Source organism: Antennarius striatus, chromosome 7 (genome assembly GCF_040054535.1).
Source record: "Antennarius striatus isolate MH-2024 chromosome 7, ASM4005453v1, whole genome shotgun sequence".
Lineage (NCBI taxonomy): Eukaryota > Metazoa > Chordata > Actinopteri > Lophiiformes > Antennariidae > Antennarius > Antennarius striatus.
Window position 1 is genome coordinate 3768879 of NC_090782.1, and position 23966 is coordinate 3792844.

Genomic DNA, 23966 nt, shown 5'->3' on the forward strand with positions numbered 1-23966 from the left:
CCCCCTTCGTACCAGAATACTAGCAGAAAGACATAAAAATGTCCTGAACTGACCAGTCACATTACTTTGGTCCTGTAACTCGAACTATATATTTTTTATAACCTTTCATCACAGAAACCTAGTGAGACAAAAAGCTGCTTACAAAAAAGCTACGTGCTACAGAGACGTGCCATCTGTCCATTTTATGGATTTTATTCCCAGCATCTCGGTGTTCATGTGAAGCCAGTTACTGTAGATTATTCTAAAGACAATTTACAGTTATCACAGTTACCAGCAGTCTGTAAGTCCTTAAGTCCGTTGCCCGAAGGAGATATCGCTAACTAGAACAGCGAGGAAAAATACTTTGATCAATAGTGTATCAGACATATCAAATTATTTAATGAATCCTTTGTGCCATACAGGAGGTGGGTGTCTCTCAATGGATCAAGGGGTTTGACTCTGTCCTTCTGTGCCTGTCAACTGTACAGCAGTAACAGTTAGTAAGATGACTTTGCCTTATCTTGGTGCCTTTTGGTGCTTTCTCCCTTTCCTCTGGGACCACAAAGGAAATACTTTATAGGGTAGTTTGTGGTATTTTGTTCCCATTCTTCTATTTTTATTTTGGACTGTAACTCTTCTCTGCTGTGATCAAACTCATTAACACATCACATCACATGAAATGTCAGAGATCCCCAAGACTCAGGTCAGATCCTAAATCTGGGTTTAAGTAATTATCATTGTCATCATCATCATCATCATCATCCTCCTCCAGATCTGATCCTGGACCAGCAAAGTCACTCCGCCTGGACTGAACGCTCAGACGTACCGGTGGCTGATGGGGAGCTGGCAGAGGAAAAGAAGGAGTAGTTACTCTGTGTCTCTGTGTGTGTGTGTGTGTGTGTGTGTGTGTGTGTGTGTGTGTGTGTGTGTGTGTGTGTGTGTGTGTGTGTGTGTGTGTGTGTGTGTGTGTGTGTGTGTGTGTAGATACATGAAATTAGCCCAGCTTCAGGGACCCAAATCACTCTGGGAAATGTTAAGTGCCCACTGTAATCTCTTCCAGGAAAATCAACCCCTTGTGTTACAGTACCGGTAAGTCTCAGTGGTCAGCAGTGAATGCTATCTCTCTCTGTCTGTCTCTCGCTCTCTCTGTCTGTCTCTCGCTCTCTCTGTCTGTCTCTCGTTCTCTCTGTCTGTCTCTCGCTCTCTCTCTCTCTCTGTCTCTCTCTCTCTCTGTCTCTCTCTCTCTCTCTGTCTCTCTCTCTCTCTCTGTCTCTCTCTCTGTCTCTCTCTCTGTCTCTCTCTCTCTCTCTGTCTCTCTCTCTCTGTCTCTCTCTCTCTGTCTCTCTCTCTCTCTCTGTCTCTCTCTCTGTCTCTCTCTCTCTCTCTCTCTCTCTCTCTGTCTCTCTCTCTCTCTCTCTTTGTCTCTCTCTCTGTCTCTCTCTCACACACACACACACACACACATGCGCACGCCAACTTTCCCACGAAATCATTTCGCTCATAAAGCCTACTTGAGAGGAAATAAGAACTTAACTGCCTTATCTGCAGAGTCAAATTTTAGCCAATAGGAATCCTGTGTGTTTTGTTGTCACAACACACGGGCCGATAAATATGACGTCACAGCGGTTTTCGTCGCAGGCAAGACGTCAGCGTTTTTAAAAAGTCCGGGGGATACACCGTCCACACGACAATGCAGACCCAAAAAATCCGCCTCGGCCAGTGTTTTCGAAAAGTTGCGTTTTCGTTCTGGATATCTGCGTTGTCGTGTATATCGAAGGCGTAAACGCAACAGAAAAGTTGCGCTTTAAAAAATCCGTTATAGTGTGGACGGGGCCTCAGTCTACAAACTTGCACACCTCAGGATCGACAGTTCTGATTTTTTCTATTGTCTCATCCCTTCAAATATTCTTTTATCATGAGGTATCTTCTTTATATATATATATATATATATATATATATATATATAAAAATGTCCCTCTCACCCTTTCAGGGTGGTATCTGTGTGTCATCCTCAAGCTCGGGTCCTCTACCAGAGGCCTGGGAGTCTGAGGGTTCTGCGCAGTATCTTAGCTGTTCCTAGGACTGCGCTCTTCTGGACTGAGGCTTCAGATGTTGTTCCAGGAATCTGCTGGAGCCACTCTTCCAGTTTGGGGGTCACTGCCCTAAGTGCTCCTACTACCACGGGGACCACATTAACCTTAACCTTCCACATCTGTTCCAGCTGTTCTTTCAACCCTTGATATTTCTCAATCTTTTCGTGTTCCTTCTTCCTGATGTTGGCATCAGCTGGAATCGCCACATCTATCACCACTGCTCTCTTCTGCTCTTTGTCCATCACCACTATGTCCGGTTTGTTAGCCAGTAGCTGTTTGTCGGTCTGGAAACTGAAGTCCCACAGGATCTTAACCTTGCAGTCTCAACCACCTTCGGTGGTATGTCCCATTGGGATTTGGGTACTTCTAGTCCATACCGGGTACAGATGTTCCTGTACACTATCACAGCTACTTGGTTGTGCCTTTCCATGTATGCTGAGCTGGCGAGCATCTTACACCCTGCTACCACATGCTGGACTGACTCTGGGGCTTCTTTACATAGCCTGCACCTTGGGTCAGATCTACTGGTAGATATTGGCCTCTATTGCCCTTGTACTTAGGGCCTGTTCTTGTGCTGCCATGATCAGTGCCTCTGTGCTGTCTGTCAGTCCAGCTTTATTCAGCCATTGGTTGGTCTTCTTGATATCAGCCACTTCCTCTATCTGACGGTGGTACATGCTGTGTAGGGGCTTGTCCCTCCATGTTGTCTCCTCCTCCTCCTCTTCTTCCTCAGGCTTCTGCTGTCTGAGGCATTCACTGAGCAGTTCATCTGTTGGGGCCATCTTCCTGATGTACTCTAGGATTTTTGATGTCTCATCCTGGACAGTGGCCCTGATGCTCACTAGTCCTCGGCCTCCCTCTTTCCGCTTAGTGTACAGCCTCAGGATGCTGGACTTGGGGTGAAACCCTCCATGCATGGTGAGGAGCTTTCTAGTCTTGATATCTGTGGCTTCTATCTCCTCCTTTGGCCAGCTTATGATCCCAGTGGGGTATCTGATGACCGTCAGTGCATACATGTTGATGGCTCGGACCTTGTTCTTGCCATTCAGCTGACTTCTCAGGACTTGCCTTACTCTCTGGAGGTATTTGGCTGTGGATGACTTCCTTGCGGCCTCCTCATGGTTGCCATTAGCCTGTGGGATTCCAAGGTATTTGTAGCTGTCCTTGATGTCTTCTATCCTGCCCCCTGGTAGGTTGACCCCTTCAGTTCTGATCATCTTGCCTCTTCTTGATACCATCCGGCCACATTTGTCTAATCCGAATGACATCCCTATGTCGTCGCTGTAGATCCTGGTGGTGTGGATCAGTGAGTCAATTTCTCGCTCATTCCTGGCATACAGCTTGATGTCATCCATGTAGAGGAGATGGCTGATTGTTGTTCCGCTTCGGAATTGGTATCCGTAGTCACTCTTTGTGATGATGTGACTGAGGGGGTTCAGGCCTATGCAGAACAGCAGTGGTAATAGTGCATCCCCTTGGTATATGCCGCACTTGATGTTAACTTGGGCAATTGGCTTGGAGTTAGTCTCCAGGGTTGTCTTCCACTTCCCCATTGAGTTCTTGATGAAGGCTCGTAGTGTCCTGTTGATCTTATACAGTTCCAGACAGACAGTTCCAGTTGTGTGATGCTTTTCTTTCCCATATGCCCTTCCAGTATTTCTCCACCTCAGCTCTTGGTGGGTCTGGCCGGATGCTATTTCCCTGCCACTGAGAGTACACCTTTGCTGGTTGAGTGGAGAAGGTCTTGTTTATTCTCCTGGCCTCAATCTCCTTGGTGTATCGCTTCAGTCGGGTAGCCAGAGCTGTTAGTCTCTGTTTGGCAGTTTCGAGTGCTTCAGGTATGGAGAGCTTGCTGTATTTCCTGGGTGCCCCTTTATTCACCATGCCGCCTTCTGTAGCTCGGCTAGCTGGCTGACTTCTCTCCGTGTCGCCTTTATCTTGGCCTCTAACCGTCTCTTCCATGGAGGGTATTGTTTGTTATGCCCTGTGTTGATCTTATATCCCAGCATTTCGAGGATTACTGTTGCTGTACTGTGGATCAGCTTGTTGGTCTCAGTTATGTTCCCTGTGGGGATGGTTCTTATTGGTTCTTCTAGCAGATCTTCTGAAGGTACTTGACAACTTAGCTTCGGTATTTGTCGGAGGCTCCAGGTTTCCATTTCCATCTTCCTTTCGCAGGTCAGCAGCTCTTGTATTGAGGCTGTCTATGTCTCTTGGGACTTGGTACCCAATCACGGATTGTGGGGGGGGGGGTGATATCCCCCCGCTGACCTGGCGTCCTGGCTCCCCCTTGCCGTAGCATTGTTGTTGTATTTCATCGATCTATAGTTGTGACAGCAGTTTTCAGTTACGGATGTTGGAACACTGGGCTAACAGCTGTTTCTTTGTTAGCCTTGATTGTGGGTTTCGAAGCATCCATTGGTCCCACATCCGCCCCATATATCCCCTCTCTCTGGGATTACTTGTGTAGTAGCATTCTAACAACTCCGTATTCTCCGCCCTTGTCCATGTGTGTCTTGTTCCAGTAGCCCATTTGTCATCAGATTGCCCTGGTTCCCTAGCATCTGACGCGGACCTTGTTAACCCGGGCGACGTCCGAGCCGGTATGACTCTGTCATTATTGTGTTCACTCATATTTTTGAGGTAGGCTCATATAGTATTAAGGGTCTTGCCTAAGGACCCTCACTGGATGGTGCCTGCCATGTCTGGGGTTTGAGGCCACGCCCACCTGCATTCCAGACCACGCCCCTTTCTGCATTTTGTGTGCGTTGACTGGATAGTGTTTGTCCCGACCGGGATTCGAACCCACAACCTCCTGCATTCAAGTCAGTTGACTTAACCACTGTACTATCCAGCTGCTTATATATATATACACACAGTTTACATAATATACACTGTATATGTAATATACTGTATGTGTGTGTATGCATATATAAGTATACACACATACTTATATAGAAGTATATTTAGCATATATGTACATATATTAATATATATTATGTTATAATATTATTATTATCTAATTTTATATTGCTTGTAGAAAAATGAGAATGAGACGTAGTCGTTTTAGGTGGTCATCACAGTGGTATGCAATGTAATCAACAAAGATCCCAGACTGGATATGAGACTGGTATTACTCCTCTCATCCATTTCTCAAACTGCTAAGCTGGTCATTTTACTAGGTCCATAAATTCGGACTACGAGTTCTTCTTTAAGAAATGTAGGCTGAACTGGCAAACAAACCTCTCTCAACACTGCAAAGCCACTGGGAGGACTGAGCTAAAGGTGAGCCAGATGTGTGAGAAAGAAGTGGGAGGGAAACTACATGTCCCATCCTGCCAAAGTCGTCATCAGTCTGTCCCCATCTGGCATTCTTTGTAATGTTCTGACTCAGATGGGGAGTGTTATCTTTGTACAATTACATGTTCGTGAGGGGTGCAGAAAGGTGGACAGAAGGCTTGTGAGAATAACATGATGTAAATATGTGGGGTTGACTCAGCAGTGCACCGTGCTTTGTAGACATAGTGATTGGGTGGGTTCATTTTTCATTCAGAAACATTTATGCTCACCAGGTTCTCTGTCCTCCAGCCAGGACAGATCATCTGAGCTGACCTCAGCCAGGCTCGGAGTTGGGCTAAAATCTTCTGAGTCAGAGTCAACCTCATCACCTCTGACCCCTCTGCTGTGGCTGCGAGGGAGTGGTGATGCCCCTTAATCCAATAGGTAGACATAATATATGTTTAAATTCTGCAGTCCACATGTGTGTCTGTGTGTGTATGAAAGCCACAGGAAGAGACTAACCTGATGTGTGTGCTGACCTCACAGTAGTTGGATCATGTTTTCTCAGAATTAGCCTCCTCATCTCCTCCTTCAGCTCCGACACAGCCGTTCTATTGTAACACCAACATATTATAGATGACAAACACAACCATAGGCACACAAACACTCATACACTCACCTCATCTGGCAGACCTCCTCTTGTGTGTGTAAACACTGAGAGACGGTCTTTGTCAGATCAGTGTTATTAGTTCTGTAGCCGTCTCTCAACTCATCCAGTGTCTGAACAAAAATACACCAAATGGAGAATTAGTGATCTGAACAAGTGCAAACCATACATACAAGCAAACAATCTGCTCACACAACGTGTGTGTACCTTGTAGTTGTGTTGACAGCGTCTCCTAGTCTCTCTGGCCTCTGCCTGATGGAGGTAACTGTCCTCCTCCTGTCTCCCTGTCAAGGTGGAAAGGAAGATTAGATTAGATGTGTTGAATAAGATGACGTTTGTCTTTCCTTTGCAGAGTCTGGGTCTGGACTGTATGTGTGTGTTTGTCTCACTCAGTCGTGTCTTCAGCTGGTCCAACTCTCTCCGCAGGACTTCCAACTCTTCTCTGTGTTTTGAGCTAAAACTGGGGGGTAAGGAAAGAAAAGTAGTGATGAAAGTGCCCCGTTGTTTCTTTTGTATTTAACATAAAATTGTGAAACTGAAAGTGCCGTTCAGACACTGCAAACTGCGAGTAAGCTATTTCCATTCTTGAGCTGTGCATATCATCATTGCAGCCTATAGTTACACGCTCCGCAGCTCCACCTCTAATGCACCTCTCCTCCAGGTTGCCTAGCGACGTGGCTCTGGTGATGTGTCCCCGCAGACTGCTCAGCTCACGTCCAACCTCTCTTTTCCACTGCTCCATCCTCCTCTCTTCTCCTGGACTTTGTCCTCGCCTCAGTTCATCCACGTCTCTTTCCCGTTCCCTCAGCCTATGAACCTCCTCTGGAAAAGAGAAATCAACATTATATGAAGTTTTTAATTTCCTTTAGCAGACTGGTAGACAAATCCGAATAATTTGTTAATATTAACTATCCAAAAATAAATCATACCTCCATTGACGTGTTTTGCAGACAGAAAAGGGGCATGAGTATTAATATATAGCAACATATAATGGTACATTCTTTCGGCAGTCACTGTAGTGCTGTGTAAAAGCAGTGCACAAATGAGATTCAATTAAAGCCACAATAAATCAAGAATCAAGTGATGTCAGTGCACAGACCATCACTGTAAATCCTTACACTATGTCACAAAAAGGATTCCATCACTGGTTCCACTTCCCGTGTCCCCACTGTAATTCACTTAAAATGATCAAAGTGGAAAACTATCAGTTAATTTAATAAAAACTAAACATCTCATCTGATGTCTTGAGACATAAAGCAATGCCCATCTGCTCCACTTAAATAGATACACTTATGTGTATCTATTTAACTGTATTTCATTAGATGTACAGTATATGGTGCCAAGGAGATGCTGGAATAGTAAAGCCAGTCTATTTACTTTCTAGTCAGGCAAGTTATTTACATTCATTCATTCATTCATTTTCCTAACCCGCTTAATCCGCTTATGCAGGTCGCGGGGGAGCCGGTGCCTATCCCGGCAGTCTCAGGGCGTGAGGCGGGGGACACACTTGGACAATGTTTCTGTAGCTCCAGTCCTGATTGATATAAAAGTTCTCTGATTACTTTTGATTTAATATATGTTTCACACACATTGATAATCTTTTAACACTAGTAAGGTTTATTCATTTTCATTTACTGCCGCTGCATCTGCCGTAGCGGGTCACGGGAAGCTGGAGCCTATCCCAGCTGACATAGGGCGTGAGGTGGGGGACACTCCGGGCACGATGCCAGTGTACCGTGGAGGCACAGAGAGACAAACAATCACTCACACACACACTCACTCCTACAGTCAATTTGGGACCGGCCAATCAACCTGAAGCGCATGCTTTTGGAGGTGGGAGGAAGACGGAGAACCCGGAGAGAACCCACGCAGACACAGGGAGAGCATGCAAACTCCGCACAGAGCGGGACTCGAACCCGGGTCCGCCGTGTTGTGAGGCGGCAGCGCTAACCACTGCATATCTGTCTTTATATTTCAAGCCCTATAGTAGAAAAGTGTTTCATATAATACATACAAATATTAAAAGGTAAAACTAAAAATTACATACAATTAAAGGCTAATTATTAGTGAAAATGCATTTTCAGCGGTCTGAACTAATCCAACAGGAAGAGGCTGTTTTATGAAGGAAGTTCTATCTTATCAAGCTTTGGAACACTTAAACTTTCAGTAAGCGGTCGCACTTAATTTGTGACAACATTTGCACAGATTGTGTGCGTGTGTAAAATAATGTAGCCACAAGAGGACACAAGCCAGTGTCTTATTGTGCTGGTCCCAAGCCCGGATAAATACAGAGGGTTGTGTCAGGAAGGGCATCCGGCGTAAAACTTTTGCCAAATCAAAGATGCGAATCAAACCTATGACTTCCATACCGGATCGGTCGAGGCCCAGGTTAACAACGACCGCCATCGGCGCTGTTGACCTACAGGGCGGCGGTGGAAACTGGATTACTGTTGGTCGAAGAAGGAGAGGAGGAAAGTGCGTTCGCTCGAAGAAAGAGAAGAGGAACACCAAGAGTATAGGACTAAGAGTAGGGACGTTCAATGTTGGAACTATGACAGGAAAAGGTAGAGAGTTGGTTGACATGATGCAGAGGAAGAAGGTAGACATACTGTGTGTACAGGAGACCAGGTGGAAAGGTAGCAAGGCAAGAAGTTTAGGAGCAGGGTTCAAGTTGTTCTATCATGGTATAGATGGGAAGAGAAATGGAGTAGGAGTTATCTTGAAGGAGGAGTTTGTTAGGAATGTCCTGGAGGTAAAAAGAGTGTCGGATAGAGTGATAAGTCTGAAGCTAGAAATAGAAGGTGTGATGTTCAATGTTGTTAGCGGGTATGCTCCACAGGTAGGATGTGAGCTGGAGGAGAAGGAGAAATTCTGGCTGGACTTTGATGAAGTGATGTAGAGCATGCCTAGAAGTGAGAGAGTTGTCATTGGAGCAGACTTCAATGGACATGTTGGTGCAGGAAACAGAGGTGATGAGGAAGTGATGGGCAGGTTTGGTATCCAGGAGAGGAACGCAGAAGGACAGATGGTAGTTGACTTTGCAAAAAGGATGGAAATGGCTGTAGTGAATACTTTCTTCCAGAAGAGGCAGGAACATAGAGTGACCTTTAAGAGTGGCGGTAGGAGCACACAGGTAGAGTACATCTTGTGTAGATGGTGTAACCTGAAAGAGATTAGTGACTGCAAAGTAGTTGTAGGTGAGAGTGTAGCCAAACAGCATAGGATGGTGGTGTGTAGGATGACTCTGGTGGTGAGGAAGATCAAGAGGGCAAAGGCAGAGCAGAAGACGAAATGGTGGAAGCTGAAAAAGGAAGACTTTTAGGAAGGAGTTAAGACAGGCTCTGGGTGGTCAGGAGGTGCTTCCAGATGACTGGACAACTACAGCTAATGTGATCAGGGAGACAGGTAAGAGAGTACTTGGTGTGTCATCTGGAAGGAAAGTAGATAAGGACTCTTGGTTGTGGAATGAGGAAGTACAGGAGTGTATACAGAGAAAGAGGTTAGCTAAGAGGAAGAGGGACACTGAGAGGACTGAGGAGAGTAGACAGGAGTACAGGGAGATGCAGCGTAAGGTGAAGGTAGAGGTAGCAAAGGCCAAACAAGAAGCTTATGATGACTTGTATGCTAGGTTGGCCAGTAAGGAGGGAGAGACTGATCTATACCGGTTGGCAAGACAGAGAGATAGAGATGGGAAGGACGTGCAGCAGGTTAGGGTGATTAAGGATAGAGATGGAAGCCTATTGACAGGTGCCAGTAGTGTGATGGGAAGATGGAGAGAGTACTTTGAAGAGTTGATGAACGGGGAAAATGAGAGAGAACAAAGACTAGAAGAGGTGACTGTTGTGGACCAGGATGTAGCAAAGATTAGTCAGGATGAACTGAGGAGGGCATTGAAGCGGATGAAGAGTGGAAAGGCAGTCGGTCCTGATGATATACCTGTAGAGGTTTGGAAGTGTCTAGGAGAGGTGGCAGTAGAGTTTCTGACTGGGTTGTTCAACAGGATCTTAGATAGTGAGAAGATGCCTGAGGAATGGAGGAGAAGTGTGCTGGTGCCCATTTTTAAGAACAAGGGAGATGTGCAGAGTTGTGGCAACTACAGAGGAATAAAGCTGATGAGCCATACAATGAAGTTATGGGAGAGAGTAGTGGAAGCTAGACTAAGGGCAGAAGTGAACATTTGTGAGCAGCAGTACGGTTTCATGCCAAAAAAAGAGTACTACAGATGCAGTATTTGCTTTGAGGATGTTGATAGAGAAGTACAGAGAAGGCCAGAGGGAGCTGCATTGTGTTTTTGTAGATCTGGAGAAAGCTTACGACAGGGTGCCCAGAGAGGAACTGTGGTATTGTATGAAGAAGTCTGGAGTGGCAGAGAAGTATGTTAGAGCAGTGCAGGACTTGTATGAGGACTGTAAGACAATGGTAAGGTGTGCTGTAGGTGTGACGGAGGAGTTCAAGGTGGAGGTGGGACTGCATCAGGTATCAGCTCTGAGCCCCTTCTTGTTCGCTATGGTGATGAACAGGCTGACAGACGAGGTTAGACAGGAATCTCCATGGACTATGATGTTTGCAGATGACCTTGTGATCTGTAGTGAGAACAGGGAACAGGTGGAGGAGAAGCTAGAGAGGTGGAGGTTTGTCCTGAAAAGGAGAGGAATGAAGGTTAGCCGCAGTAAGACAGAGTACATGTGTGTGAATGAGAGGGACCCAAGTGGAAGAGTGAGGTTACAGGGAGAAGAGATCAAGAAAGTGGAGGATTTGAAGTACTTAGGCTCAACAGTCCAGAGCAATGGAGAGTGTGGAAAAGAGGTGAAGAAGCGTGTACGGGCAGGATGGAACAGGTGGAGGAAAGTGTCAGGTGTGATGTGTGATAGAAGAGTTTCAGCTAAAATGAAAGGAAAGGTGTACAAAACTGTCGTGAGACCAGCGATGTTGTTTGGCCTAGAAACAGTGTCACTGAAGAAAAGACAGGAGACAGAGCTGGAGGTAGCAGAGATGAAGATGCTGAGGTTCTCTCTGGGAGTGACCAGGAAGGATAGGACCAGGAATAAGTACATCAGAGGGGCAGCACATGTTAGAGGTTTTGTAGATAAAGTCAGAGAGGCCAGACTGAGATGGTTTGGACATGTCCAGAGGAGAGATAGTGAACATATTGGTAGAAGGATGCTGAGTTTTGAACTGCCAGGCAGGAGGCCTAGAGGAAGACCAAAGAGGAGGTTTATTGATGTAATGAGGGAAGACATGAAGGTAGTTGGTGTGAGAGAAGAGGATTCAAAGGACAGTGCTAGATGGAGGAAATTGATTTGCTGTGGCGACCCCGGAAGGGAAAAGCTGAAAGGAAAAGAAGAAGTGTGCGTGTGTAAAATGTGATCAATACGAAGTTAGTAATTACTATTCAATTAAAGTGTTTTTTAAATTTATCGTATTAAATGTTTTTTGGGTTTTTGGCATTTAGTCAGTCTGATTCTTTTAGAAGCAGTCTCAATGGTGTCAGACTAGGAACATATAACAATACATGTATATTACAGAGAAGCTTTTGAATCAAACACTCCAATCTCATCAGTAAAACAGAATGCGTCAGTCAGTCTTTGTTGCTGGATGATATCAGTTCACCAAAGCAAAAGAGAGACAGGAGCACATCCTCCTACTCATGAGTAATAATACCATTTTCCAGGGCGTTGATTGATCAGAAGGCAGTGCCTCTCCACAATTTAATCTGTTCTCTCAAACATAACTGACTCGGGAACAAGCTAGGTGTGCAGCATAAGTTATCATGGCAATACAGGGAGTGAACCAGTGTTTTAAGCATGAAAAGCCAGGATAAACCCTGAAGTCATCCTGCTCACCACGTCTCAGGCCTTGGTTTATAACATACAGTACTAGAAGTAACAAGGGCAACCAAAGGAGTCAGGACAAACTGTTGAATGGTAATTTATATTTCAAATTTTACAATTGTGTTGAAAGGCTGCATGCAGCAATTTAAAATATTTGACAGTCTACTCATGTTTTATATGTGACCAGATCACTCTCCTTATTACTTATCAATTAAGCCTGTTGAAGTTGGTAAGAACTCCAGTCATCCAGGTGATAGTTAAGGTGTTCTCCTATCTGATATTGACAACACAACTTTTAGGAGTAAAAGAAAAGTAAAAGACCAATTATACTAAAGTAGTGAAAAGGCAACCAGCTAAACAAAAATAAAAACAACCAAAACACCTGAAATCTTTGAAAAATGATATTGTAATGTGTGTACAATTAACACAATGTCAATATTTCATTTCTAGCTCTGATCTTTGACCTATGAAAGTAGGTCAAAGTAAAATTTTGAATTCAGGGGTGTCGCAGGGATGTTGCAGTGTGTAACTGCCTTGGTTACATCCGAATTCAAAACGGTGACTTATTGTAATTGTCAGTGTTTGTTCGTCCGTCCGTCCACCAAATATCTTCGCAACCGTTGCAGAAAGATGAAACAAAAAGCACTTGGGCGGCAAAGGGGATGAAAATGAGATGATGACCTTGAGAAAACTAGGTCAAGGTCAAACAAGATAGAAAGACGTGGGAGAAGGCTGGTGTGAAGAAAAACTAGATCACAGCTAGTGCTTTGATCTATTAAAGTAGGTCAGAGCACTAGCTTTGATCTTTGATCTATGTAAGTAGTTCAGGGTACAATTTTGAATTCAGGGGTATCACGGGATGTTGCAGTCTGTGACTGCATTGGTTCTTGTCCGTTTCAGTAACAATCAAAGCTGTTTTACGGCGTCACACCTACATAATGAAGCAGCAGGTTACCTTGTAGTGTCTGAATCTGACATTGTTGAGACTGTCTCTCCCTTTCCATGTCATGGAGTTTCTTGGTGAGAGAATCAACCACCTTTTGAAGACATGAGGAGGAAAAAAGGAACACAAAACATCACACAAATGCACCAACTTTGTAGTCTGGTACACCTGGCTTTATTAAATAAATAACCACACACCTGGCTCTGTATCTGCAGTTGTGACTGAATAGCAGCAAGGTCTGCCCACTGAACACAAGAACTAGGTGAAGAAGAAGGCTGTCGGTGAAAGGGAGCTCGAGGAGGAAGAGCAGGTGGGTCCAGATCTGATTCAAGAATCTTGTCCCTCTCTGAAACAAATCTGAACTAGTAAATCATGTAAGGGAGGTTATTCAGGAGCAATTTAAATAAAACGCAATTACTCTGAGCCATTGCACCTCCTATTGGCACCTTATTGTGACAAGGTGGAACACATGCACTCACACACAAAAACACACTGAGTAATTTCCCTTTTTAGTCATAGTTCAACTTGTCACCCACGTTTTCCTCCTTTGGTGAATTTCCCTTGTGAAGTCAGTCTCTCCTGTGGACAGATAAAAACAAACATACTTAAAAGGGAATTTCCAAAACTGTCCCTCTTTGTACATTCTGTATCGTTATTCAGAACTGAGCTCGATTGCTAAAAGTTTGGTAGGACAATACCGCCATCTGCAGACAGCTCTGATGATGACACTTGAACATTCGGATGGACGCTCACGCTTGACGTCACACCTCTACATCACTGTCTTACATTCTCGTCAGCAATTGTTTTCTAGCAAGACTAACACCTTAAGACAAAAGAACTGTGACTGTTCTTACCCTCATCTTCGCAACGCTGCCATCTGTTACTGACAGGATAGAACTCAGCTGATGGTCCCAGTTCATGCCTGAGGTGATCTAGAAAGACGTGCATCGATATGAGAAACGCATCAGTCAAGAGCATCATTGACTAATTACTGATATTTAATGTCTGTGGTTTTGCATAAAGAACCACAGCAAGGTGACCAAACAGTAACTTTAGATATCTGGTGTCTCTTTGATGAGATGAGCTCACTGACACCTTGTGGAGGATAAAATTACAGTGAGCAGAGAAATTTTCATGTTTGCTGTGAGGCTGATGCTACTTAGGAACGCGTAACAATGGTGCTACAAAGTGTAGGCTGCCTGTTAATACAACAGACCTACAGTATCTGATGCCCCAGTCCGCTGTCAATATCTGTCTGCTGGCATCCGAAAGTAAACACAGATCGAATCTGAAAAAGATGTAAGGCCCTTCTCTCAATGACAGTTAAGCAGAATAGATACGGGAAGCTTAAGACACAGTAAAACACACATTAATTATGTGTCTACATAGCGTTTAAGAGACAGGGGTTATGTTAAATACAATAAAACATTAACCTAAGCTAACGGCAGTTAGCGGCAGCTCACGGTGACTTCTCCCCTTATATTCGTTGGCAGCATAGTTAAACAAATTAACCGTTACATAGACAGTTAGAGATGCCTTCTATATAAATCTGTATGAAGCACAAAATAAAGTAAACGCGTATTGTGAGAAGGTACAAATTCTTCTGTTAGCAGGCTAATTTACTGACCAGTAAAGAAAACCTTGCGACTCCACTTTTAAATCCAGGTGCCGAGTAGCTCAACGTAATTACGTAAGACGCAGCGAAAGGGTTCCTGGGAATTGTAGTTGAAGATTGTTCGACACTTCTTAGAGATACAGTATTTACTCTGTGTATCTGAACTACTCACCAAAAAAATATATTTTTTCGAAAACGAATTATGTTGACAGAAAATTACAAGGGGAAATGAAGTCATTTTGGGTAAAATAAGCTGAAGAACACCATTTCCCAGAATTCCAACACACAAGTTGCCACACAACAATGGCGTCTTCTGTCAATGCGGGACGTGTGAAAGGGCAGCTGGAGGACTGTTTATCAAAACTTGGATTTGAAATCTACCCTTTAAAGGTACGGTGGAATTTGTTCAGTTACATTGTGAGCATTTTAAAAGTAAAAGAAAGTCCAATAATATAAAACTATTTAATACATTTAGTTCTCTACCTGCTAGCTTGGATCAAGTAATGTTGAAGTACGTCAATGGTCGGTCTTACTAGCCCATTGAAGTTTTTTCGTTAAACGATAAAATTGCTTAAAGTGCAGATGGAAGACTAACATATAATCTTAATGTATGTAAAATATAAAGCGATCATAATATGATTTTCTCGCACGTTTCACACTTTGTTAACATCACGTGTTCCTTGCGTTTCTACAAAACTGTATGACCTTGCTCACAGGTTGGTTGGTATAACTCGGTGCTGCCTCCTTCCCTGCATCTATCCTATCCAGATGACACGCTGGCCATGGTGGTGCTCAGTGCTCCTTCGATGTTTGAACAGGCGTTCCTTCCGTTCATGGGGGAGATGGGCTGCCAGGGACTGTGTGACCCCATAGATCAATGTGTGAAGCGCTGTGTCTCTTCTGCTGTCTCCCAGGTGAGTGGGGTTTGTCTGTCCTTCTATTGCATAATAATTTAATAGCATTGGTTTCAGTTTTTATAATATACCTAAAATACCTGAACTGTTTTAATTATGTGGTTGTCTTCTTTTCCTTTCGGCTTTGCCCTTCAGGGGTCGCCACAGTGAATCAATTGCCTCCATCTAACCCTGTCCTTTGCATCCTCTTCTCTCACACCAACTACCTTCATGTCCTCCCTCATTACATCCATAAACCTTCTCTTTGGTCTTCCTCTAGGCCTCCTGCCTGGCAGTTCAAAGCTCAGCATCCTTCTACCAATATAGAGTATTCACTATCTCTCCTCTGGACATGTCCAAACCATCTCAGTCTGGCCTCTCTGACTTTATCTCCAAAATCTCTAACATGTGCTGTCCCTCTGATGTACTCATTCCTGATCCTATCCTTCCTGGTCACTCCCAGAGAGAACCTCAGCATCTTCATCTCTGCTACCTCCAGCTCTGTCTCCTGTCTTTTCCTCAGTGACACTGTCTCTAGACCAAAAAACATTGCTGGTCTCACAACAGTTTTGTACACCTTTCCTTTCATTTTAGCTGAAACTCTTCTATCACACATCACACCTGACACTTTCCTCCACCCGTTCCATCCTGCCTGTACACGCTTCTTCACCTCTTTCCCACACTCTCCATTGTTCTGGACTGTTGAGCCTAAGTACTTCAAATCCTCCACCTTCTTGATCTCTTCTCCCTCTAACCTCACTCTTCCACTTGGGTCCCTCTCATTCACACACATGTACTCTGTCTTACTGCGGCTAACCTTCATTCCTCTCCTTTTCAGGACAAACCTCCGCCTCTCTAGCTTCTGCTCCACCTGTTCCCTGCTCTCACTGCAGATCACAATGTCATCTGCAAACATCATATGGTCATCATGGTTGTGACACCTAAAAACCCCCCTTCCCCTCCCCTTGCCTTTCAGTGCTTTCCAGGTCAGAATGTGGATGTGAGGTATGACTTTGAACTGCTGCCCAGCAGGAAGCCAAAGTTCTTGGCACAGACTGCGGCTCATGCATCTGGAGCAGCTTTCTACTACCAAAAGTCTGATGTCAGTGACCAACCCTGGGGCACAAAAGTAACTTGTTTTTATTGTTGACAGTTTGTAATCAAATTCCAACAGTGAAATGTATTCATTCTTGCCTCCAAACTTTCTTTGCAGAAGATTTTTGGAGTGTGTGTACACCCGAGCTTCGGAGGCTGGTTTGCGATTCGAGCCCTTTTGGTGTTTGGAGATGTGACAGTTGGCTCTGAGATGGTCCAGCCTGTTCCTTCTGACTGTGTCCCTTCCAGGGATGGCAGGATACAGCTTCTGGAGGCTTTCAACTTTCACTGGCAGGTAAAGAACCTCAGCTCTGTTTGCCATAATAACAGTCTTACACACAGTAAATCAAAGGGACACCAGACTGTAAGAAAAACCAGGGGAGAAATGGCTTTTAGATATGAAACCCCACTGAGGATTAGACATGCCGTGGTGGAAGATTTCATCTGTTTATTCTCTCTGTCAGTACTGAACATTAGTCTCACTTGTATAGTAATCCCTCGTTACTGACAGTTAATGCGTTCCAGGACAACTTGTGAAAAACAAAATTCCGTGATATAGCGACAAACTAATTATTTTATTATTTACGGTAATTTAAACATTTAAATGTATTTGTACAAAATGAGACAGTTTGATTTGTGAAACTTATCTCCTCCTCACAACTCTTTTTAGTCTATTACTGGTAAATTATGATTGCTTATTATTATAAAGTTAAACCTTACCAGGGCGTTATGGTGGCGCAGTGGTTAGCGCTGTCGCCTCACAACACAGCAGGTCTGGGTTCGAGTCCCGCTCTGTGCAGAGTTCGCATGCTCTCCCCGTGTCCGCGTGGGTTTTCTACGGGTTCTCCGGCTTCCTCCCACCTCCAAAAGCATGCGCTTTTGGAGGTGGGATTGGCCGGTCCTAAATTGCCTGTAGGAGTGAGTGAGTGTGTGTGCGTGTTTGTATGTGGCTCCGCGGTGCATTGGCATCATGCCCGGAGTGTCCCCCACCTCACGCCCTATGTCAGCTGGGATAGGCTCCAGCTCCCCATGACCCGCTACGGCAGATACAGCGGCAGTAAATGAAAATGAATAAACCTTACTAGTGTTAAAAGATTATCAATGTGTGTGAAACATATTAAGTCAAAAGTAATCAGAGAACTTTTATATCAATCAGGACTGGAGCTACAGAAACATTGTCCAACCTGTCCAGACTTACTCTCAGAAAGAGAGGGACTACTTTTCCACTCCTCCTGCTCAGCGGTCAGCTCTCCTCAAGAGTTGGGGGTTCCTGCCGGAGGAATCCAATCCTGATACTACGTCAGACACACGGATCCAGGTGAATGGACATGGCTGAAACAGAAGGCAGATGAAGTCTTCAGTATTAGTCATCTTTTCTAAACACTAATAAATACCGCTGCAAATATTTTCAATATACTTGTGATCAACTTTGATCATCCCAAGATGTTGATTTAAACTTACAAAGTTTTGGTGCAAGCTATTTTAAATTCAGAAGGATATCTTTAAAGGACTCACCGTCTTTGTTATATCTACAGTATATGAAGCTTTTGTGTGTTTGTTACTTTTCATCCTCAAATTTACTTTTTCTACGATTTAAATGCTGCTGCTGCTTCATAGCTTTTGAATATGTTTGCACAATGATTGCCCTTGGGTTGTAGATGGTGTCATCTTGCAGTACACAAATTATAGATGTGTATTTAGCAACTGGTACTGTATTTGTTCTTTTCACTCTGTCTCTAAGGGCTGTGTCACTACCTTTGCATCTGTATTTATATGACAGTACTTTATCACTACAACAGTGAATACTCTTGTTTTTTTTTAACTTCCTTTTAGGGGTTTTTTGTTGAAGGGTGAAGCTATAACAATAAACACTAAATGCATATAATAATGAAATGTATGACTCTGTGATTCTCATTTTAAAATTTTTGGAATTTATTGAATATGTAGAAAAAATATTATTATATTAGCAAATATTAATGCCACTATGCCCTCTAAATCAATATGTTTCACTTATCTATAACAGTATTTTTATTCCAGGTTTGTGTTACATTAGTCTGAGGTTTCTGCATTCAACAGTCATTTGTTTTTAGAATAAAAGTTTTTTTTTACTGAAGTGCACAGAGCATATTAGCGGGCTGAAACTGAGAGCTCATTGCTGTGTGGTCCATAAATTATATAAATTTTATTTTCATTGTAAAGAATAAAAGTTTTAACATTTTAACAAATGAATGTTGGCAATAAAAATGTTTAAATATATTTCATCAATTTTTTGAATAGGCATTCAAATATCCACTGGCTTGAAGTGGATATGTGTATGTTTGCATTACTTCAAAAACCATAAAAATTAGACCAAAAGAAAATAATATAACCCCCATAAAAACCAAGAAAGAAGAAAAACATCAACAACCTGGAATTACATGACAGTTTGTTTCATGGTTTCCCATGAATTTCACTGTCCATGTTCTGACCAAATGTTCTTGTGCTGTATAAAAAGTCCCAACCTGAACACCTCAAGATGACACTGCAGTCATGATAATAACGCCGCCTGCTGGCAAGAAGAGTAACTCCTGTTAAAAAACTAATTTACAGTACATGAAATTTCCATATTTTGATCAAAATTTGCTGAACAAAATAAATTGTGGATATTCTGTAGTAGTCAATGCAGAATGTGAGTGTTTAATCGGTTTAAACTGAATCTGTTTGTGATACATTAATTATATTAATTTACTATTGTGGAATATTTTATACTATATATTATATTTGAACTTCCATCTTTATTACATGGATAAAAAACCCCACATCCATCCATCCATCCATCCATCCCATTAGTAAACATTGTGGACGTGAGCTGCTGACAGACTGATTCCTGCTAATTGTGATTAACCCTTCTGATTCAGAGACACCCTACAATCCACTGGTACTGAGGACACAATATCACACTCTAACATGAATTTCTTCCAAAGATGAAGTCTTACATTGACATCAAGAAGTCACCCTGAAAATATGTATCTATCTGCTCTCTGCTCCTCTAAGGAAGGATATTTATTTTAATTTTATTGTCTGATTCAGAGGAAAAGCAACACATTTGTTGTTTGTAGCCGTCAGTCGTCCTGTACTGGTTGTTCATTGTGGGTCAAGTCTAAACCTCTAGATGTCTCTGTTCTCCTCTCAATAAAGTCAACAGCCGACTGCAGATAGTCTGCTTCATATTGTTAAGTATATATTAAAAGACACATCCATCACTGAAACTGTGAGGTGACTGTTGTATAACTGATGCCGCACATATTACAGTTACATAGCTTTAGTATCCTTCCTTCAATATTCACTTTTGTGACTTTTGTCTCATGGTGGTATCGCTTCATTTCACATTTTCTCTCTATTCAACCCCCCCCGCCACCACCCATGCTGCATTCCTCACCCCCGTTTTTTTTCTATCTGTGTACTGAATCAGCTTTTTAGAGCTGTATGCTGCAGGCCTGCAGAGGCAGACCATGGAGTTAATTAAACTCCCTCATGTACTCCATCCCACCCCCTGTCCCTCACTCCAACATGATTTTTCTCTTTCTTTCTATGTAAGCCGCTGCGGTGGGAAGCCTGTGATGTCTCAGTTGCATTTACGCAACATTTGAAGCCTCAGTAGAGGCTTTAAATGTTGCCCTACAAATCAACCCAATCACACTGAAATCATGATTGAATTTCGATTTCCTTTAACATTTTTTAGAAAAAAATAATGTTTAAGCATCATTAAGACCAAGATACAGAGTAATATAACCAGATGATGATAGGATCCCATTTGTAAAGCCACATTTTCCAGAATTTATCCAAAGGAAAGTCAATTTCACATCAAAACAACTGAATGGAATAGAAATTTTTCTTTTTCCCCCTCTCTTTCATTTTCTTTTATCCTCATTCTTTTAGTGCCTCTAGGAAAGTAAAAGGAATAATTATCTTTGAGAGGGAAAATCTATATATTTTCTCAGGTAAACAAAAGCATGTCTCATCAGCTGAGGAATACGATCACATCTGGTCCAAGTTATTTACGTTACAGAAAGAAGGCGAAGGAAGGTAAATGAGGGACACACTCTTTATTGTGATCCGGATTTTGATCCAGTCTTTCCTTCCTGTGCTGACCGATAGGATTCACTCGTCTCCACCTTACATCACTGAGCTGCACTGCTGTGCTCACAGCGTGCTGGTGTTTTTTCTGCAGAAGCTATTTGGTATCAGTTTAGGGCACACATGAGTACCCTCATCACACAATACCAATCAATAAACCACAAACCCTAAACAGTTTCCTGGAACCACGGCTGCATTTTTTGTTAAAGACAATAAAAGTCAGTTCATGGCCTTACTGGTCGTTAAAGAAAATGAGTTCGATGCAGTCTGATGGGAGCAGCGCTGTTAAAAAACCTCCTGACTGCTGCTCTTCACAATCCAAAAACAGCACAAGAGTAATGCCATGCTTCTCAAAGGCAATAATTATAAAGAGCTCAGATCATTTTGGGCAGAGATGGAGAAAGAAGTAGAAAATGATGAGTGGTGTTTGATGAGTTGTGGATCAGTGAAGCAGTGTTGTCCGCCCACAGACATCAGTTAACAAGTAGAGAGGGAAAGGCCGGCAGCACTCTGGCAACAGTGGAGTTGAGCACTGAATGGGGGGGAGGAGAGGGCCGGCATCCAGAGAATTTAGAATTCAATACATTACCATTCAATGTTTGACTTGGAGGAGATTGAAAATATGGACTTCTCAAATTTCACAGATGGTCATCTGTGAGTCAAAGGACCTCCTTCTTTATTTGCAAAACATCCTCTCCAAATTTCCTCTTGCAAAATGGTGTCAGATTCTCTCACAGATCTCTCACTAAAGCATTCTTCCTCAGTGCCAGCATGTGTTTCAAGACGTTTCAAAATTTTTAAAATGTCTCCCTATCAGTTTTTTTTTTGGATTAGCATACTAAACTAGCCTTCTGCTCAGAATCCCTTGTGCAGCCAATCGATTGCTGGCTCTGGATGTGGAGGCCATTAGGGAGGCCCAAAAGATGAAAGTGTGGGCAGTCTACGAAATCAGAAGTAGGAAAAAGGTGTGGGCAAGTGCAGGCCTCTAACTTTCCTCAAGATAACATTCAACAAGCTGATTCAATTATAATATAATTATAAATCCCTCCTTTGTACACCAGTACACTTACCACATGCATCAAACAAACAGAAAAAATTGTATTTATGAAACATGACCACACTTGACGGATCCCATGCATAGCATTCTTCATCACAACGCACAATGTTCTCTATCTGCACTCCTCCCATTATCTCATGCCAGCAAGAACAGTTAATGTAATCAGTCGTGCAGAAGGAGTTGAGTTTGGTTGCTCAGTTGGCTTCGATACAGACGACTTTCTTTCCCATGATTAACAAGAGACTAATGCATAGCAGGCAGTGGCAGGGCAAATGGTCACAGTTGCTGATGTGATAGAAAATGCTTCAAGGAACCTCCCAGGCATAGGGATGTCCACATTTGCATATAGTCTCGCTGGGATATGTGAAATGCTGCAATGATTCCCTCCTGTCAGTTAAATATTATATTTAAGCGACTACCATGTTTGGAACAATTCGTCAAAGAGGGTAATGAACAGAAAATGTCACTTTCTCTCATGGGAATAAAAGTGGCTCTACTTTCACCTGATTCTGCCTCTCCTCTGTGAGCCAATCACAAAGAACAGTGTGACAGGCAGGAGAGAAGGATTAGCCCAAACTAAGGTTTCCCTTACATAATCCACCCGTTTAGATTACTGTAACTCCAATCCCTTGAGAACATGAGAACATTCCACCCTCAGAGAATTGGAGCCTAACAGTATAGATTTATATCAGACTACTGCAACTTCTTTATTCTGTTTAATTCTCGTCTTTCATGATGAGTCATGCCTACAGAAGATGGTTACTGGTTTTTAATGCTATGAGAGTTCATCTTGATTTATACTATAAACGATAATAAATCGTTAACTTATATAACTGGTTTGTTGCATAATCACAGCAGATGTAAATGGCAGAAATCATCTTATTATTATTATTATCATATATCATTCTCATATATATAAATGTAGCCACAAGAGGACACAAGCCAGTGTCTTATTGTGCCGGTCCCAAGCCCGGATAAATACAGAGGGTTGCGTCTGGAAGGGCATCCGGTGTAAAAGTTTTGCCAAATCAAAGATGCAAATCAAACCTATGACTTCCATACCGGATCGGTCGAAGCTCGGGTTAACAACGACCGCCATCGGCGCTGTTGACCTGCAGGGCGCCGGTGGAAATTGGATTACTGTTGGTCAAAGAAGGAGGGGAGGAAAGTGCGTTCGCACGAAGAGAAAGAACAGGAGCGCCAAGAGTATAGGACTAAGAGTAGGGATGTTGAATGTTGGAACTATGACAGGAAAAGGTAAAGAGTTGGTTGACATGATGCAGAGGAGGAAAGTAGACATACTGTGTGTCCAGGAGACTAGGTGGAAAGGTAGCAAGGCTAGAAGTTTAGGAGCAGGGTTCAAGTTGTTCTATCATGGTGTAGATGGGAAGAGAAATGGAGTAGGAGTTATCTTGAAGGAGGAGTTTGTTAGCAATGTCCTGGAGGTCAAAAGAGTGTCGGAAAGAGTGATGAGTCTTTTAAAACGCAACTTTTTAAAAATGCATCGAAAACGATTTGCGTCCACACGACAGCTTTTTTTTAAAAATATCCGTCCACACGTAAACACAGCAGTGCATTTTCGAAGACGGCTATAGGCATGCCAAACCATGAGGTGGCAGTATTGAGTCGAATTTTATCCAATAGGAATCTTCCGTGTGTTGTTGTCACAACACACGGGTCCATAAATATGACGTCACAGCTGTTTTTGTCACAGACAAGACGTCAGCGTTTTTAAAAAGTCCCAGGATACGCCGTTCACACGACAACGCAGACCCAGCGTTTTTTAAAAAATCCACCTTGGCCAGCGTTTTTAAAAAGTTGCATTTTTGTTCCGGATATCTGCGTTGTTGTGTGGACGGAAGGCGTAAACGCAACAAAAAAGTTGCGTTTTTAAAATATCCGTTATCGTGTGGACGGGGCCTGAAGCTAGAAATAGAAGGTGTGATGTTCAACGTTGTTAGCGGGTATGCTCCACAGGTAGGATGTGAGCTGGAGGAGAAGGAGAAATTCTGGCTGGACTTTGATGAAGTGATGCAGAGCATGCCTAGAAGTGAGGAGTTGTCATTACTGCAGACTTCAATGGACATGTTCGTGCAGGAAACAGAGGTGATGAGGAATTGATGGGCAGGTTTGGTATCCAGGAGAGGAACGCAGAAGGACAGATGGTAGTTGACTTTGCAAAAAGGATGGAAATGGCTGTAGTGAATACTTTCTTCCAGAAGAGGCAGGAACATAGAGTGACCTATAGGAGTGGCGGTAGGAGCACACAGGTAGACTACATCGTGTGTAGACGGTGTAACCTGTAGGAGATCAGTGACTGCAAAGTAGTGGTAGGTGAGAGTGTAGCCGAACAGCATAGGATGGTGGTGTGTAGGATGACTCTGGTGGCGAGGAAGAT

At 43.2% G+C, this 23966-nt stretch overlaps 2 protein-coding genes across 10 annotated transcripts; one reads left to right on the forward strand and one right to left on the reverse strand.

Annotated features, from left to right (window-relative positions):
- Positions 1–167: 167 nt before the first annotated feature.
- LOC137598453 (trichohyalin) lies at positions 168–14599 on the reverse strand. 3 transcript variants are annotated; one of them, XM_068318582.1, is made up of 12 exons: positions 14420–14599; positions 13647–13724; positions 13329–13371; positions 12990–13138; positions 12805–12886; positions 6669–6840; positions 6408–6478; positions 6226–6302; positions 6031–6131; positions 5874–5962; positions 5642–5782; positions 168–822 (listed from the first exon to the last, which is right to left on the reverse strand). In XM_068318582.1, exons 2-12 carry the CDS (start codon positions 13710–13712, stop codon positions 662–664), a joined length of 1152 nt encoding a protein of 383 aa, XP_068174683.1. In that variant the 5' UTR covers positions 13713–13724; positions 14420–14599; the 3' UTR covers positions 168–661. The 3 variants fall into 3 exon arrangements, with proteins under 3 accessions (XP_068174683.1, XP_068174684.1, XP_068174685.1); XM_068318583.1 differs by lacking the exon at positions 14420–14599 and adding an exon at positions 14226–14376; XM_068318584.1 differs by lacking the exons at positions 12990–13138; positions 13329–13371; positions 13647–13724; positions 14420–14599 and adding an exon at positions 9955–10601 and having other exon boundaries at positions 12805–12884.
- On the forward strand, positions 974–18288 carry mmachc (metabolism of cobalamin associated C). 7 transcript variants are annotated; one of them, XM_068318590.1, is made up of 8 exons: positions 974–1068; positions 6371–6485; positions 13008–13102; positions 14620–14797; positions 15124–15321; positions 16277–16429; positions 16514–16690; positions 17552–18288. In XM_068318590.1, the coding sequence occupies exons 4-8, from the start codon at positions 14711–14713 to the stop codon at positions 17729–17731; spliced, it is 795 nt and encodes a 264-aa protein (XP_068174691.1). In that variant the 5' UTR covers positions 974–1068; positions 6371–6485; positions 13008–13102; positions 14620–14710; the 3' UTR covers positions 17732–18288. The 7 variants fall into 7 exon arrangements, with proteins under 7 accessions (XP_068174691.1, XP_068174689.1, XP_068174695.1 ...); XM_068318588.1 differs by lacking the exon at positions 974–1068 and adding an exon at positions 5661–5795; XM_068318594.1 differs by lacking the exons at positions 974–1068; positions 14620–14797 and adding an exon at positions 5661–5795 and having other exon boundaries at positions 15176–15321.
- Positions 18289–23966: the final 5678 nt, after the last annotated feature.